This window comes from Epinephelus moara, chromosome 9, assembly GCF_006386435.1.
Source record: "Epinephelus moara isolate mb chromosome 9, YSFRI_EMoa_1.0, whole genome shotgun sequence".
NCBI lineage: Eukaryota > Metazoa > Chordata > Actinopteri > Perciformes > Serranidae > Epinephelus > Epinephelus moara.
The window spans coordinates 22,414,273-22,433,413 of NC_065514.1; the positions used below are offsets into that span (position 1 = coordinate 22,414,273).

General features: G+C 41.7%; 1 protein-coding gene across 6 annotated transcripts in view; it reads left to right on the top strand.

The window, feature by feature from the left end:
- rgs3a (regulator of G protein signaling 3a) overlaps positions 1-18,778 on the top strand; it is a 194,311-nt gene extending 175,533 nt beyond the window's left edge. For 4 of the 6 annotated variants that reach the window (XM_050052490.1, XM_050052491.1, XM_050052492.1 and 1 more), the window contains 5 exons: positions 348-418; positions 13,925-14,026; positions 15,238-15,299; positions 16,300-16,466; positions 16,629-18,778. In XM_050052490.1, coding sequence (XP_049908447.1) covers positions 348-418; positions 13,925-14,026; positions 15,238-15,299; positions 16,300-16,466; positions 16,629-16,829 — 603 coding nt within the window. In that variant the 3' untranslated portion in view covers positions 16,830-18,778. Of the gene's footprint in view, positions 1-347; positions 419-8,196; positions 8,361-8,448; positions 9,268-13,924; positions 14,027-15,237; positions 15,300-16,299; positions 16,467-16,628 lie in introns of those variants that run through there. The other 2 variants (XM_050052494.1, XM_050052495.1) reach the window with 2 other exon arrangements.
- The last annotated feature ends 363 nt before the right edge of the window (positions 18,779-19,141 follow it).

A 19,141-nucleotide genomic window follows, 5' to 3' on the forward strand; every position in this document is an offset into this window, starting at 1 on the left:
CCTTACTTTGTTATACCCTGTTTACAAATACCATCTGCTGCATACACACAGTCAGACTGTTTCATTCTCCAAGATACAGACACACACCTCTGAGAGCTTGTGGGATTTACACTGCGGACTGCTGCTATGGATTAATCACTCTGGTGGCTGGCTTTGTGTGTTACCAGCTGGACTAGTCTCAGCCTAGCCTAACTGGACACACAGAGGACTCACTAGCTTAGTAGCCAACTTTATTTGTCATTGCCTGTTGGAGCTAGGTGAAGCTAGCATCTGCATGAGGCCACAGGGCCCTCTTTCTGTGCGGAGGTTGGATGATGCAGTGTGTGCTCTCCTTCATCTCCCCTCAGCTGAGTTCTGGATCCCCCTGTAGCTGTGAGGTCGGCCCGGAAGGAACAAAGAGAAAGAAATCCAAGAACCTGTAAGTACTCAAATCAATCTGGTGTGTGTGTGTGTGTGTGTGTGTGTGTTTTTCCCTTTCTGTGTTTATTTTCAGTGTTAACGAGAAGGTTTTTTTCCTCTTAATTTGGATTTTATCATTTATCATTACTAAACCATTATTTAGGAAAACAATGCTTTGACTCTCAGGCTTAGAATAAAAAGATAATGTGTGAGAAAGAAGATAATGGAGTGCGAGAGAAGCAGCACAATAGATCACACTCTGATAGTCCTGGTAGCATTCACCACTTTTGTTTTCAGTCATCAGCCTTTTATTTTCATGCTAATTCAATTACCATGTGTATCCAGGAAAAGGGTTAAGAATTTCCCACTCTGCATTAGCATCCATTATTTTAAAAGGATGTCTTTGCATCTTATGTCCAAGTTAATGGTAAATATCAGTGGGCTGGCTCAGCACAGGGGGGTTTAAGTGAGACGTCAGGACTTGTTCTGACAATGTGTTAGTATAGGTGTGATTGGATTGGTGGCCTGAAAGTCAGGATGTATCTACACCACCATAGCTACACTTAAAACCTTGTCCTTTCCTTTCTATTTTGGGTAATTTACTTGTATCAATTTAGGAGGATTACGAATCAGATTTACGTTTCACATGAATATTTTGACCACTGTGCCTGTCTGTGCTATACCTGCACATGCTCATAGAGCTGCAAAAGAAGACGCATGGTTTAGGCTTAAGGTGACTGTGAAAACTAATCATCCAACGCTGATCATCATCTGCTTAATTAGGTGGTAAATGATGTGTGTGCTGCTGAGGAGCGTGGTACCATATGTGTGTCTCACATTCTCAGCGGTGTGAGATGCAAGGTATGTGTGTTAAAGAGCGAAGAGTGTTTGTTTGGGTGTGTGTCAGATGGGCGCGTTGACGCCTCAGCGATTCATCAGCTGTTCAATGAGCCTTATTCACGCTCCTGTTCATCAAGATGAAAGCACATTTCACGCCGTAAGGACAATAAAACCACTCTCAGCGGCCGTCTTTGGGCCTGATAGCTGCCCATTCTTCTGCACAAGCTGCAGTTTTATGTTGTTTAGTTAACCAGCAGATTAAGTGATTAAGATTCCACAGCCTTTTTTCCAGAGTCCAGGGTATGTTGCCTTTTTGTCAGCTGCTGCAAACAGCTCCAGCTTTATTTCCATTAATAACACAGAAAGCAGCACTGATTTCTAGCTTTACAAAATGTGTTCTCTCCGTCCTTTTCATTTAAAGTCTAAAATGTGTGATTGTTTTAGTCAGTTTGCAGGAACAAATTAAAGTCTATTTCCAAATCAATGATTCATTACTTCTCATAGCTGTTCCATGAAGTGATTTGGTCCTATTTAACTAAAGAGTCGATACACATAATAGAACGTGCAATGACTCTGTGTAATGTTTACCTGGCAATCTGAGTCATGGCCACACATAGCAATTCAGCTCAACAGCATTTGTTAAAATAGGTCATGGATAGCAAACAGTGATTTTTGTTAGTAACAGTAGGTAAACAAACATGAATCATGATGTTAGCTCATCTGATGTTACACACCTTTCTGTCATGCGGAGGATTCTTTTTGTTTTTCAAACAAGCAAAACTGTGATTAAATGAAAACCTGCAATTTTTGAATACAGTAAATCATTTGAAAGGTCCAGACTAGAGTGACGCAAACAACAATACATTTATTTTCACTCCTCAGATACATTTATTCTTTAATTCTGATATGGTAAACGACATTTACGATATATCTAAATAAATTTTATAGGGTAATCTACTCTGTCTTTCCCTTTTTTATATCCCAATGTAGACAGTACCACTTCTTCACCTGCGTTAATACCCATATATAGGCTTCCCACAGATCTCTAAAAAGTCTTAAAAGGCATTGGATTCATTCATCTAAAAATAAGGCCCAAATAGGTTTTAAAATGTCTTCAATCAGTCTTTCAAAAGTAGGATTTTATGAATTGTTTTTTTTCCTGATGTTGCATTGTAAAACTTAAAATAATTGGTAACATATATTAAAAAAACGAATGCCTCTCACATTAACGTCATGCAGATCAGGATAGCCAAACCAACAACACTCATATTTTGTTTCCAGCCGGTATACTCAGAGCAGAGGATCCACTGTCTTCTAGCTAGCTGTCATTGTTCCCTAAAAGTAGTGGAGTAGGGCACATTCAATGGAAATTGGCTATTTAACCAAGATTTCGCAGCATGATTGAAACTGGTGAAAGGCAATGCATACGAGGCTCGGTGTATTGTAAGCAAAATGTTGTTCAAACCCAGCACAGTGGGAATCAAATCAGTGAGTACAGTACATTTACATGCACAGTTGTAGCTCGACTACAGTTAATCATAAGTCCTATATCGTGACTGAACTTGCTTGCGTTTCTTGAGGACATTTTGCCCCTCAGCCAAGAATCTTCAAGTAGCAGTTCCAGAACTTAAGAAGCTTCTTGAGAGGCAAAAAGTCTTCAAGAAACGCAAGCAAGTCCATTTGCCCACGGTATAGCACTTATGATTACCATGACCTGGATGACTGAGAATCTTCATCGACATCTTGACTACGGTTGTAGCTCGACTAGGCCATTAATTGGACTACTGGTCTTTTCCCAGTATACAAGGGAGGGAAATTGATTTATTGACTGAAGTATGTCTGACTGCTACAACAGGGGGCGATATGCCCCCATTCAGCTTGTTAAGTATTGGACCTGAAACTCATTTGTGGCCAGTTGTTTGACTGTTTTTCCTAGCATTGTAGTAGGCCTGTTTTAGGCGCTTCCACCCAACATGGATTTGCTCGGGTGTCCTTTTGAATCCAGTGTCATCCAGCTGTTCCGCAGCCTAACATGTTAACATGTATTTCAAAAGTCCAATTTTAGTTAGACTGACACAATAAATCTTTTTTCTCTAATGTCATCTAAACGTACTGCGTGAGAAACACAAAGTTGCCAGGTATTTGCAGTTTTGTTCTACCCTCGTTGCTGTCATGGCCAAAAAAGTCATGTATTAAGGTACAATTAACATTTGTGTTAAATTGACCCTAACCCTAAGTAACTGATGTTGCCTCATGTTTTTTTCCGTCAATTTTAGTTATTGTAAAATTGGTCGTAAAAATGAATATAACTCTGCTATTTATAAGAGAGATTTTACCAAATATGAGAAATGTTATGTATTAGTAAATCTGGTAGACTCTTAACACATCATTATAGTAAACCTTGTTCCAGCTCCTTGTTGACAGGCTGTATTGTATCTGATTGCCTCTCCAGGTGCACTGCTACCTTAAATGGGTTCACCTGTGTTTTTTGCAATTTAAGAGGCATCTGCACTGCAGAGTTGTGACACTGATGAAAGCTGCATGAAGGAAAAGGTTTTCTCCGCTGTAGACAAAATGACTTCCTGTCATTGAATGCGACCCTTCTCTGTCATCAGTAGTCAATATCACAACGATAAGTCACAAAGCTCTCTGAGCGCTCTACATGTTTGCACACTTGCCTTTTGTCTCCAGTGTTTACAGCCCTTGTTTCCATTAAATCCTCAATGTCACGAGCCTCTTATCGCTTATGAAGATTTTTTCATCTTGAAGTTTTTGACCCATTTTCAGGCAATTTTTTTATTATGCCACACTGTCAAACAACCTCGGGGGCAATAATCTACTAAATTATATTAACTCACATCAATAAACATACTCTCTATACAATATCTGTCTGTGTAGCTCAGAGGAATACAAGGCAATATGTTGCTGCTATAGATAGAAATCTCAGGCTTCCTATATGGTCAAGCATGAAGGAAATTAAATTATTTCCTCCAGATGTTGGAGACTGATATAGAACATACACAGAGAGCCCATGGCCAAAAGTGTCTGACATGGTCAGATCACACTGGGATGCAGCAACTTATATCTAAAAGAAGGTACTTTGACCTTTGGTCATGTGGTTTTTTGGAGATGAAGATTTGATTTCCTGTCCTCTCCTCTTCCCTCCTGTGTGTACATTGTGTGTAGCCTGGAGCGTTTGACAACTTTTGTGGGGTGGTCTCAGTCTGACAGCAGTTTTAGTGTCACTGTAAACACTTTTCTTCCTCCCTTAATCGTGATAATCATTTTCATTATTAGTAAGGTAAGATTGAATGAAACAGATCTAAATACACAACATACACATCTATGGATGAGGAAAATTGATTGTATTTTCACTTAGAGGTTAAAATGGTAGTCACATGTTAAAGCACATTACATTACCCTCTCTCCAAGCACATGGCCTCCATGGTCATCGACTTCTTAAGACTTCCTGCTCTCGTGCTCTAGTTTTTTCCCGCTGTACTCTTCCTACCTTTTCACTTTTTTTTTTCTTTACTTCAGACACCTTTTCCTTCTCCGCTTTTAGCACACTTTACTTCCTATATCTAATTTTCTGGATCCAGCACAACTGTTTTCCTGAAATTGTCCACGTTATCCTTGCCTCTCCCCCTTCCATTATCTCCTTTTGTTTTTTTCTCAGTCCAGGTGTTCCACTTCCACAAGCCATGCATCTCTGCACAGCTGTGCTCCTTTTTTCCCTATCCGGTTGTTTCAAGCCAGTAACAATGAAGCCATAAACCCTAGAGCACATCAACTGGTCCACCAGGGAAATATGTGCAGAACCGTGAGCTTGCTGACAGATGAATATAAGTTTTTATTTTATGTACATACTGACAAGCTTGGGATACAAATACCTCAGTGATTAGAAATGGAAATTTGAGTCATAGAGGCAGGAAATACAGACAGATGGAGAGGGCAGAGAAGAACGAAGCAAAACGCAGTGCCTGTGAAGATTTGTGCAAGAAACCCAATATTGCCATCTGTGTGTTTGTGTTTCTGTGTTGGACGTATGCATGGTTGTACTTCACATACTGTGTGTATATGCATGTATATTTGTATATGCAGAGTTTTTTTTATAGCATAGTACTGATTCTGTGGCATCTCTAGTAACAGTAGCAGGCGATTAATTGATATCACCTGGTTTTGCTGCCAAGGTGCATGTAACGCTTCTTTTGTGTGTTTGTGTGAATGTTAGTTATGTAGTTAGACATGATGTGCACTGACCTTGTTGTACAATAAGTGGTGACATTATGTGAACCACTTAAAGCTATTATGTCTGAGAGGAGTCTCGGTCATCCAGGTTATATATACATATATATAGACATCTAGAAGTTGAAAATTCTTTCTTCGAAATAACTCCTCGAGACGTACCATATATATAAGCTTAATTAGACAAAACATTTTACAGAAAAAAAAACAAAATAACAGGATAATTAAACAAAACAAAACTGACCAAATAGACAAAAAATGAACAACTAAAGAAATTAATACAAAATCAGGAGATCACACTCAGCATGAAGTGGATCAGTCAAAGGTTATTGAAAAGTGTTAATGTCACTGATAGCATTAAATCATCAAGTTGTAAAACAGAATTTACCAAGCTTATATTTATAGGTATATTATTTCAATCAGAGGGAGCTGGAAACATAAAGGCTCTCGTAGCTTTTGGTGTAGAGACTGCAGGAACAGAAAAAAACTGTGTAGAGTGTCTTAATTGATGATTAGAGGAGAAAAGTACTATTAATTAAATCCTTTAAATAGTGATTGAAATGTATTTATTTGAAAATAAGCTACAGCCAATGTTGCTGTCATTTTATTTCAAGGACAAATTAAAAGTTTCATGCATTATACAATGATGATAATGATACAACTAAGAGGAAGAAGGACATTTTTGGATGCAGCCTGATGTACAACATCAGCATAATCCAGTATTGGTAAAATGAGTTGTAATGCAAGCTTCTTTTAACAGTCAGTAAAAAGTTATATCTGGAGCTGCAAAAAATACCCATACCAAGCTTCATTTTCTTCACAATATAATTAATATGGTATTTGAATGAAAGATCAGAGTACAGGTGATAAATCAACATTAACTAGACTTCCCGAAACTGAAATGTTTCATTGCCTTGTAAAAAGTATATAACAAAAGACTGAGAAAAAAACAATTGGACCTCGAAGTGAGGACATCCCATGGAGGTGATGAAGCCTCTTGGATGAGTGTTGAATTCCTTTAAGAGCAAAACAGAAGTTGCTTTTGACGTAAGCTGAATTTATAATTGATACAAGAAGCCAACTGGAGTCCTGCCGTCTCAGGTGTAGATTTTTATTTAAGCATCAGATTTCAGATGTTGATAGCACCACTGCAATTATTGACTGATTAATTGTACGTGATCAAGCAACACGGTGCTTTAAAAGAGTGCTCCCCCCACTTAGCATTTAATCCCAACAACAATATTGGTCTCTTTCTTATTCTAAGCATTGTTTTTTCTTGTTAAAACCTGGCGCTTGCATTACCTACAAAGCAAACTGACCACCAACAGTTCAGTTATAGTTTCGGGTGTGTTATGTTAGCAGTGGTTAATGTAGCCTCAAGCAACAGGCTTCAAGCAGAGATAAGGAGCAAGTTACAGAGGTCTGGTATCCTCCACACACCAAAAAACTTGTAGTCTTCAGCCCCAGATCAGATAACGTTGCCTCAACTGATATCTTGAGGCAGTTTATCAGACTTGGTGCGGCTGCATCAGGAAATGCAAAAGGTTTTATACAAAAATGCAGTAATACTTCACAAGAGTTCCCCTTTAACTTTCCCACGATAGCTGTTTACATAGAGGTCAGTGAGCTACGCACATACGTATAGAACTGCAGTTACATCCAGTTAACTTACACCATTGTTTCATCTGAATCACCATCATACCTAGAAAGCTGCAGTCGCTGTTAGCAGTGGAAATGGCTTTGCTAGATTTTTGATACGGAAAATGAGAAGACGTCTTTATTAAACTTCCTGAATGTTGTCTTCACCATGTACTATCTCTAATGTGTTTGGAAACTTGTTGGAGAATCCCAGCTACAAAATTACAGTTCTTACAGTCTCCACAGAGTGTTTCATTACACTTTTAAGGGCTCTGTAGCCTTGAGTTCGGCACTTCAACCGTTGCCATCTTGGTTTTTTTGGACCTAGAAGTAGCCACGTTTGGGCGAGAGGCTGGCACTGTGGAGGAGCAAGGGGTTAATCTGGCAGAGAAGCAGAGGACACTATTGGCAGACAGCCTGTCAGCCAAAGCAGCCAAGCTGTTAATTATGCCAAAATGCAAGTCTTAAATAAAGTTATAGGGACCTAAAACGTTTTTTGCACCAGGCTGTGAACATGTTTTTTCTGCTTTAAAGTTGGGCACTTTAACATGAAGTTCTGTGGGGATCAACTGGCTTCTGGAGCCAGCCTCAAGTGGCCATTCAAGGAACTGCAGTTTTTGGCACTTCTGTGATGGCTTCAGTCTCAAGCTACGGAGGTTGCCGCTTGACTTTGACATATAAGTGTTGAATAATAAAAGACACAGCTAGAAACTAAACCTGCAGTCATCTTACAACTAACCGGTTAAATTCTGTCAAGCATCCAGCAAGAGACAATATGAATTTTGTTGCGTGTTTAGTCTTTCCTACAGCCTGGCAGCAGATTTAGCACAAAGCTTTACCACTGCTTGTTGTCTGGGACAGATGAACAGAGCATTACAGTAGTCAAGTCACTTCTTTTGTAAAAAGGCAAATGTCATCTCCGCTTACTAACCCATGAAGCTAAAAACCCGTCCAGGCCCCAGTGGAAGGAATCTGTCCTCTCTAAACACTGCGTGGTGATTGGGTGAGCCCAAGGTCCGCCTTCCCCAGACCCCCTGGACTATATAAAGCTCCACCACATCCTCTCAGGGGTTAGAGGAATGTGATTGTCAAACAAACCCCTGGGCCCTGAGCACCGGCACTCCTGACACACGCTTACATGCAGTCTTTTTTCCACACACATCAAGTGAACCTGTGTACAGGCTGGCACCCATGTTTCACACTATGGTCGATTTCTCGGAGAAGTACCTGGAAAGGTAAGAGCAAGGCAGTAAATGTGTGTGCGTGTGTGTGTGTGTGTATCGGTTCATCTGTACTTTGGTTATCAAGAATTAGAAACATGAGGAGGGAGGGTAAGGAAAGCGTGGGTGGGGGCTGCTTTGCGTCCCGCAGGAATCGGTTCTCTCAAGCTGGTAGGAAGCTATCTGACCTCTACATGGATCTCATTTGACAGTCGCAGTGAGGGAGAAGAAACCCCCAAGAGGCTGAAGCGCTCAAACTATTTTGGAGGAAGCAGCTTTAAGTTCTAACTTGAGGCTGCCCCTTTTTCTTATTATACGCAGCCTGGATTTCAGGAATAGGATTGCTCATGTGGTCTTTGTGGCTAGCAAGGTGAGTTTGCTCAGAAATAGAGCTCTTTTTTTTTGGTCTTGATTGAGGGAGACTGTGAATGAGATAGTGTTATATTTATGGACCAAATTTAGGACAATTCCCTTTTTCATTGTTCTTCTAGGAATATGGCAGAGTGACTTTGTCTTTGTTATGAGACACTTCATAGATTTGCTTCCTCTTTGTTATTGTGTTACTTAATGTTCTTGGAGACATTGTATCTCTGGGCCGTTATGTATGTTTGAACAAAGTACAGGACAGACACAGTTTATTCTCATATCTTTTTAGACCAGGTCCAAGTAGAATAAATGTTATTTAAGCAGTTACAGACATGCTGACACAACCCTTGACCCATTATACTCACACAGACACAGATGCACCAACAGCCTCACACACTTGCACAGTGTTATTTGTGTGTCATGTGCTGTATTCACTTCACAGGCACACACAGCCTTCTGCAAATAGAAAGCAGCAGAGGGAATGAAAACACACTTGAACCTTGGGCCGCCGCTCTCACCATCTGTATTTCAGTCCGCTGCACCCCAGATCTCACAGGTCAGGCTTCACAAAGGTCGATCTCCTGTCATTGTGGGAAACAAAGCCTCGTGTGGCAAACAACAAAAGTGGGATGAAGTGGGGCAGTGGATTTAGCTTGTGCTTGTGTGGTACATTGTGATCTGCAGTATGTCTGTCTGCAGCTCTCGCCCATGTGCTCCCAGAGCCTTTCCCTGGGAGTGCAGCCTACTTTTCAGAACACCAGGAATAGCCAGCGGGGTGCTATTAGTGCGTCTAATGTGAGCCAAGCAAAGAGGGAATAAAGAGTACGGAAACCTGCAGATAATTGCGGAGCTAAAGACCTCTGGTTCCCTCACTCAAGCACAAAAAGGCACTCTCTCTCGCACAGAAACAAGCAGACACTCAAGTGTTTGTACACATTATGCCAGTGCTGCGAACATGGACGTGATGTATTTAACGTGCTCGTGGGGCAGTAGAGCATACATTTCTGGGTGGCAGCGTGTCGGATCAAAGATCATCCTAATTTGATAATCTCTAAAGAGCACGTGTCAGTCTTTTAGCAGATTACGTTAAGTGTAGGGGTCGTTGTTTGTAATAAATCAAATGGAGTGCATTGCTAATGGTGTTAGTGCTGGGGAGTTATTAGCAGATACAGTACAGCATCAACTTTAAATACAGAGGTACTCAACTGTGAGAAGTGCCATTAGCACATAAAGAGTTTCAGAGTACACTGGGTAGATAAAGTTCAGACTACAAGATCAGTGTCCAGTCCCTCCAGGATTTCCATGGCTTTTTTGGGGATTGTTGCCTGATTTCACAGCAGCTTTGCTAAGAAATTGCAATGCATGTTGCAATGTTTTCAGGCATTTTTTGAGTTTGTTTTTCATACTACATCAATGTTACTACCAACCCTACATATTTAACCTGATTCACCTTGATTCTTTCAACACTTGCAATAGAGCAGCCTCTGTCGTGGTGATTTCTCTGACCTGTTGTCAATGCATTTCAGCCATTATCCAGGTGCGGTAGAAAAGTGTTTGTCAATTAAAGATTTTTGTTTGTGTAATACCACAACTTACCTCCACTTTCATGCAGAACATCAGGGAATTGCTCTGCAGGTCTTTTGCAGTTGGTAAATGTGAAACATTTGTGTCACATATGTCTGCATCTTTACAACCAGGAAGTGAGTTTGGTGATGTTATGTGGGCTACTGCTATGATTGGTCAAATTTGCAGGAAGTAAAGCTGCAGTGATTGGTGAAAAGGTTGCCCAGAATTCAAGGGTATTGGTTGAATTTGCTGTAATTGTTGCCATCGAGACATCGCAACATCCTGGAGTATCATTTTTAAATTACATTGCTGTAGAAATAGACTCAAGTACAAAACTACTTCCCATCTGTGATAATTAAGAAAACACGTACATAAATATCTTTAAGTGTGGTTTGTGGTTTGGTTGGTATGAGTACTTCCTCTGTGTGGCTGCCTGTATCACACCCATTTTCCTGCCATTTTTAGTCTGGGTTAAGGGTTTAGAGTTTCACCCGAGGGGGTTTTCCTCTACATGTAAATGGTTTTCTCCACTTTGTTTGTACTTAGGTAGCTAATGTTGCAAATGTCTGGTGTTGTAACAATGCAAAGCTCTATGTCTGGAGGTCACAGGCTCAACATAATTGACTCCTTTCAAAGGATAAAGAATGTGCCTGCCTACTTTGAGGGAGGAGTATTATGTGGCTCCCCTTCAAGTTAGAGTTGCTGTTGACACCCATTGAGCTAATAAACACACAGGCGGTTTCATTTATGGCTGTATCAGTTCAGTTGCTGGAAGAAACTGCCACTTCTAAAACCTGCACAGCTCTCTCATTTTTATTCAGATCTATTGTACATGTTTTTATATTATTATTTTCTATTTGAATGGAGTTTTCTTCTATACTTATGTCCCTTGATTTTTAGTGGCTTTTACTGTTAATTTCATTTCACTGTGTTTATGTTATGCACTAATACTCCAAAGCAAATTCCTTATATGTGAAAACCTACTTGGCATTAAACCAGATCCTGATTCTGATGACATACTCCCTAGCATGCAGGCTTTCTGAAAAAAGTGCTACTCAGTGTTGCCAGTGCACAGGGGCTTATTAAATGAGGCAGCTACACAATATGCAATATGTATCACTTGTTTTCAATAACAGTGTCAGCGCTGCATTTGAGTTTATGAAAATAAGTGGCAAGATAAATCACTGCATGATGTAAGCTGGAGTTGTTTTCAGGGCTGACACCAGCTATTGGAAGTAGAGGAATGCCTCGCAAGCAGCCTGCGTAGCAAGAGGGCGGAAAATGTCAACTGTTTGTGTTTGCAATTTCCATTAACACCCACATGGTGGCAGAATAGAAACATACATTTTCCTTAAAGTGACTGTTGCTATGACTTCATTGTCACACCATACTCCTGTGGGCTCAGCTTGTATAAAACCAGACATAAATAATAAAGCGTCTTTCGTCAGGCCATCAAAATATTTTCCAGCCCTTATAAAATACTCGTCCTCACATGCACTGGGAAGACAGAGGCTCTTTTTAACGAACACATGCACAGCTCAAGACCTAATTGCCTTGAGTGCAACCTAAAAATAGCACAATCTAATGAATCTTGCTCTGATGTTATGAGTTTATTTAACAGCAAGAGAGTTTTTTATTTGGGTAATAATGTCCTTCAGGCTGGGAAGTGTGAGCGATTTACAGGGATACTGCGTTAGAGCACCCTGTTGTTTCCAGTGAAAGAGAGGCCCTCAGCATCTGGTTTAAGCTGGCTTCGTACAGAACACATACGTTATTGCAATCAATGGATGAGTCATCCCTCCACCAGCGATGCTGTGCGGACGTTTAGGTATTCCTTCAGATTAGATGTGGAATTCATTATGAAATTTGTCCTTTGAGTGTCCTTCGATCGCTTTTTATTTTTTCCCTTACCTTGCCTGAGAGAAAAAAAACACACATAGCTATTTCTAGATGCACAGCATTACATGTGTAGTACATTCATTTTCATAATCACTTTTACTCTCCCGAAACTCACTAACGCTTTCAAAAAAGGCCTCTTGTGACTCTCGGCTAAAGTGACCTGCCCCAGCTGAACCCCCCAAACCCAAACACACCCGAATCAGTATACTCACAAAGTCACACTCATCCTGATTTTAAAGGAGCTATTCAGCTGCTGCTCCCAACAGCTCATGCAGTCATGTTGTATCATGTGTATATGGGCATGTTTCTACCTTTCCTTTCCTGCGGCAGTTGGAAAAACTCACACCAGACAGCTGACTGTGTTCTCTGTTCAGTTCGGCAGCCGCCCTGTGTGACCACTGTGCATTTACGCATGCATAAATTATCTCTCTCCCACTTCCCTTCTCTCACACACACATGCACACACTGGTGGAGGCTGGGAGTTTTCCAACACCTGTGACTGGCATGAAAGCACCAGTGAAGTGGGCATGAGTTGGCACAGGTGCAGGGGGGGGGGGCTCTTTGAAACGCTTGTGTGGTCGTTCTTTCATCCCCATTCGAGCATAATCATGTACAGTGTTTGTGCTAATCTGCGGTTGTGTGTTCTTCCACCCCCTCTGTGCGTGCACGTTTGAATGATAAGTGTCTAAAACTGGAAGCCTTGTTTCTTAATTTGGGGTGTACATGCTCTCCTGGGGGCTGTGGGTTGGCAGTGGCACAGCTTGCAGTGATTAGGGCCAGCGAGCCCACACTGCTGCGCTGCATTATTAGCGGGCCAGCCAATCCACAGTGGAAATCAAAAGCAGGGACTCAGGAAATGGGTGTTGAGTGAGGTCACATCCCAATGAGGCAGCACGTGCTCCAGGTCGGGAAAAGCCAGGACACCTACCATGGGATTATGGGAATGCGCAGGATTCTGAATGGGCCCATGGGAACCGAGGGGTTGGTGTATCACCTTGTGTGAGATTTAAGGTGGCGCATGTGCAGCGCGGCACTGTGTGTTTGTGTGAGATGGTTTGAGGAAGGTGACACAGGTGAGGTGGGCGGTCAGGAGGATTTTGGGTGCTGCAGCAGAGGAGTTAGGAGGTCACTGTGCCCTGTTGCCTCGGCCCTGGGTCAGCTCCCTCTCAGCAACCCCTCTAGGCACATGGAGAATGGCGTGATGAAACAGAGGAGTGAGGATTGAGTCTCTCTCCTCCTTCTCTGCCACATTCGCTCAGTCCCTGCCGAGGAACCTGCCAGGGACACATCTACAGGAAAGACTGTTAGAGATATTAGATTGACAAGCGCGACGCTGACACAATCCGAGGATAGGGAGCTTGACATCCGCCTTTTGGAAAAGTTCTGTTCCACCAAACCAGCATACCTGGCTGAAGACTAACATGTAAACAACACAACATCTATTTTCACCTTTTCTGGCTTTTGTGGGTTTGATTTCTTGTGGATTTACAATGCTGAAGAACATGGTGACTCCCATGCCTTGGATTGTTTGAACTCCGGACTTTGGACTTGGACTTAACACACTTTCTTCCCATGTCTCTTTTTGTCCACCTCCTCTATCCACTTTATCACTCCTTTCATCCTTACTCCCATTTTCCTCCTTGTCCTGCCCCCTTTCCTTCACCTCCCTCTGGATTCATAAATCTTTCACCCTTCCCTCTCTTGCCAACTCTGTCCCTCTTCCTCCTCCCTATCTTCCTCTCACCCAGGGCCAAAGACATGAAGAATCGGCTGGCTTTCCTGCGGAGGAGGAATGAATCCCCAGGAAGCAACCCAGCCAGCAAGTTAGACAAATCTATGAAGTCAGTCAAGTAAGTGGCCACTTCCTGACAGCATAGGCATGTGTGGGTGTGTGTGAGACTGTGTTCCGGGTCTTGCCACAACTGGCAATGACCTGGCCTTGGAAGGCAGACATGTGGGCAGTAGCTGTGATGGGAGTGTGCTCGTAATGTGTGGCATCCATAAAATGAATGAGAGAATGAACGTGTAACTGTGTCATGTCAGGAGGAGGGATTGTTTGGATTTTTTTAATATGTAGAATGAATCACCAAATCAAATATATTTCACATATGTGAAATATCAGATATCAACTAAGGCTCATATTGTTTCCATGCCTTTATTTTGGCGATTGCATTAGATTTCACAGGAAGCTAACACAATGTAAAGGTATTTAAGATGAGCAACTTTTTAGTCTTTACTTGAAAACCATTTGGTCCCAAACAACCACTATCAATGTCCTCTATTAAATTACATTAAAAAATCAATACTTTATATTATTGTATTATCATTGTTCATATATTATAACAGTATGAACATGGCAGTGCACTTTGCCAAGCAGCTGCTTCAACACAGAAATGCAATATTTGTACAAGCATGTTCTAAAGGCGAGACAAAATAGCAGATTTTGGAAGAAAATACTTTATTTTTTGTTGATGTGATAGAGAATAGATGTCAGCATGTGTGCTCAAACTAAAATCCATCACCACAAGGCACAGAAAAATGTTCAATTTGATTAAAATGTACCTGAAATAACATAGCAACTTTTTCCTTACTGTGTCTAATGAGGCCTCAGATGTGGATTACAGTGAGTGTAAGCTGAGCTCTGTAAAGAGGCATGCTTTACAGCAGTGTACAGAAAGGATGAGAGGCAGCAGGGGGCAGACAGACACTGGTGGGGGGAGGAGGTCTCTAAACCTGTCAACACATCCCCATTGGCCGGCTGGAGCCCCTCCCCTCCCGCCTTCTAAGTTGCATTGAGAGGGAATATAAAAGCCTACCCCCACCAGGGTAAAGCAGATAGACTCATGGCTCACAGCGTTGTTGGTTTTCTCAAAGCAAAACCGCATGAGAGGGGAAGATCAGTAGACACAGACTAAAGTGGAAGGAAGCAACGGAAAGGAATTACCCACTTCCACGTTTCCACTCATCTATCCAAGCATAGACAAGTTCCGCGGATGGGTCACACAATGAGAAACCTGGCTGAGATGGGCTTGTTAAAGAATCGCTCTGCTTTCATCTGCAGGCCCACCCCGGAGGAAGCACTGAAATGGGGGGACTCACTTGACAAGCTGCTGACACACAAATGTAAGCAACTTTTAATTCCTTATTTCATTGTTTTTCTCTTTTGTCTCTCATTGTCTCTCTCCTTTACACACATGGCAGTCATCTGTCTTTGTTTTCATTTGTGCAATGTATTTAAGTGCAATATTGTTTTAGAAAGTGGGTGAAAATAGACGTACAGTGCTTTCATGAGGTGTTGGGGGAGGGTGGTGAGCACAGGAAATATGCATGTACTGATATATGGATTACACACACACACTGCCGCAGTGAACGGGCAGCTTGCAGCAAGTTTCTCTAATCCCAACGGACAGAGTCCATGTGTTACACAGAGAGAAGAAGGGAGACTGAAATCAGGCAAAATGCAAGTGTGTTGCTATTTCTGGTTTCCACAATACATCTTCCACAGTTCAGTCCCAGTCCTTTTTTTAAACCTGATACAAAGCCAACACCACATCTGGTACCTATTCATCTCTGTTGGCCTCTTTATTCCCCCCCTTCTTATTTCCTTTCTTCCACCTCTTACCTCACTCCTGCTTACCAGAATGAGCTAAGAGTTGACCGCCTGCATCGGCACTGCTTATCAGCGTGGGTGATTCATGGGAACGGAAAGGTGCAGACGGGAGAAGTGGGTGGACATGGCTTCCTGCTATTCTTTCTTCTAGATGCCTTCTTCCTCAAATCATTAACTGGACTGAAACTTAAAAAGCCCAAAGTGCCACAATTAGTCCTTTTCCCCCGCAACACTAAAACAGTCACCTCTTTGTTCATTCACAGCATGGGTAGAGGGGAATGCATGGATGTCATCCTCAAGGGTGGATGATGTCACTTAAAGGATGTTGAGGACCTGAACATGTGCAGAGCTTTTTCATGTCTCACTTTATTCCAACCACATGACTCAAAAGGCCGTCACAGGAGCTATTTTAGGAGCTGAAACTCCAAGAAGCGCTTCAGCTGTGAGGTTGCCATGGCACTCCAGTCAACTCTCCTGTTGTTTATTCTCCCCCTGCTCTCTGCTTTCCCTCAGATGGTCTGGCAGCGTTCAGAGCTTTCCTGCGCACAGAGTTTAGCGAGGAGAATCTGGAATTCTGGCTAGCATGTGAGGAATACAAGAAGATCAAGTCGCAGTCCAAGATGGCCTCAAAAGCCAAGAAAATCTTTGCAGAATACATCGCTATCCAGTCGTGTAAAGAGGTGAGTGAGAGTGCACGCAACACATACGGAAGCTGGGAAAAAATGGCACCAAAACAGCCTCCTGCAAAAAATAGAACACATGCATTTTCCCTGCTGTTATTTCTTCAAAATAACAGCTTGATTTTACACTTCCCTCATGTGTTTTGCTCTTTTCCTCTGCAGGTAAATCTGGATTCGTACACCAGAGATCACACTAAGGACAACCTGCAGAATGTGACACGCTCTTGCTTTGACCTAGCGCAGAGGCGGATATACGGGCTGATGGAGAAGGACTCATACCCCCGCTTCCTGCGCTCAGAACTCTACGTGGACTTAATCAACCAAAAAAAGCCCAGCTCCACTCCGACTTCATCTTCGTCATAAGAGACCAGAAAAAGATCTAAGGAGAAGAGAAAGACGATGACGAGAGAACAAAAAAGGGGCAGACTTGAAAAAAAAGTGGGTGGGTGGGATGTGAGGGTCTTTGTTTGCCTTTTTATTTTTTACATTTTTTTGTGTATGTCATCCTGTCCACTATGTTGTGTTTTTGTTGTTATGGTGTGAGAGGACGCGGCAAAGCTATGGCACTGCAAAGGAATGTAGTTTACACAGTTACCAGGTGGATGGATGAGTGAATGGACTGGTGAATGCATGGATGGATGTTACTAAAAAGCCCACGATTGAGGGCTGGAGCGGGAGCTGGACGCTTGTCTGATCACTGTCTCTCTTTAGTTGTGGTGTCAGTCTTTTGGTCGTGTTTTTAAGTTTTCGTCCAGTTGTACTGGAGAAAAGGAGGGGTTGGTCAGAAAACCCTGCAGACATGAAGACAGTCCGGTACTGTTTTGTCACTTTTTTTTCCTTAATTTCCTTTTTAAGTCCCCTCCTTTCCTCCACCATGTTCTCTGTGAAGCCACTTCAAAGCTGTCGGTACGACACAAAGTCCTTTTTCTTTGTGTATTTTCTTTTTTTATCAGGCTCCAAACTGTATGACGGAAGGGGAAAAAAAAGATGTCTGAATGAAAGCTAGCGTTGGCTCTGTTTCACGCGCATCTCTGTTAAACACCTACACCCTCTAAAAGCTTCTATAAACAGCTTCCACCTCATTCAGTTCATCCCAAGACTGTGGGAAGAGTTCAACAGGGACAAAGACGGAGACAGCGACGGGCAAAGAACACAACACGTATAAATAACGGATGGACTGGAGCTGTGATGAAACACAGACGTGTGTTACTCTCACATTAAAAGACATTTAAAGTCACATTCAAAGCCAGTAATGGAAGAAAAAGACGACTTGCTTCCTGTCTCCAAAGACTGTTTACAACGAGGAATGAAAACTGAAGAAGTAAAAAATGTTCCGTGCAGCCAAACGACATTTCCTTTAACGTTGTAGCTCATTCTGGACTAATCGAGGAAGCATTCTCAGGACATTGCCATGACAGGTTCCAGCTTGGTTTCTTTTCTGTTTTTCTACACACTCACTGTTTTTATATGCTTTAGGGTTCCAACCTGCACTCCCTAGCTCCACTGAGCAATACACAAGAAGTTGCTCATGTTGTAGTCGGAGGAAAAACAGTTGCTTCATGTTGTTATTTATTTAGATTAACTCGCTGGATGCTTCTACAGACACCTTCACCTCCTCTAAAGCACTCAGCTAAAAGCTCTCACTTTCCTCTTAACCACCAAACAGGTCCAATGCTGTCCTGAACTTTAAGTGCAATATTTTTTTTTAATTTTATTTTATTATTATGTTTGGTTTTGTTCATTTATTTGGATAATTTTTAATTTTTATGGGGAAGACGAACGGCTTGAGCTCTGTATTAACTTTATTTGTTAAGAGAAAAAACAAAACGTAGAGCTATAAGGTTGACTTACAACGTAAACTTTCAAGAACCATAAGTAGTTTAATGAATTTTAAGCAAGTGATTCTAACTGTGTGTTAACCCCCGGCAGCAGGCAGCTGGGGCGCATTATGGTTGTAAATATAATTCTTTAAGAAAACTATGTGATAACACATTAAAAACAAACAAAAAACAAAAAACCCATAGGTCTCTGCTGGTGAATGTGGGACCCAGCTGTATCTATGTAAATATGAGAGACTCAAAACTATAAGATGACATGTATTGTTAAAAAAAAAAAAACGTAGGCGAGCAAGAGCAGGTACAATCTGCTCTTTTCCCTGGTCATACACTGCTTGTAAGGAGTTTTCTGAAATGCATTTTATCATTTTCACTGTTTACAATTCAAAATGCATCTCCTATGATAGCAAGTGAAAACAGTAGAGTACATTTGGTGTCATTGCTAATGATAAATAAACCAACCAACTGATGAAGTAAGATCTGTTGTCTCTGGATTTTTTTCCTATGATGTGCATTTGCTCATATGCCAATTCAATTCAATGCATTCAAGCAGCTGGTGCAGCCACGGAGTCCAGATTTCTCCTTAGTCATTAGTTCAAGGTCCACACTGTTTAATATATTCAGCGTCATACTTACCTTTGGCCATGTTATCAAGCTAGTTTTCTGCATCTGTCAAGTAATTGTCCCTTAGTCAGTCACTCTACAGCAAGAGACAGCACTTAAAATTAAAGCTCTGTCCTGGAAATTCACTGTACCTCAAAATGAAGTGTGTTTTATACAAACGACACATTTGCAAGTCACTTACAGTCAATGAGAATGGATACGTGACCCACTTTTGGG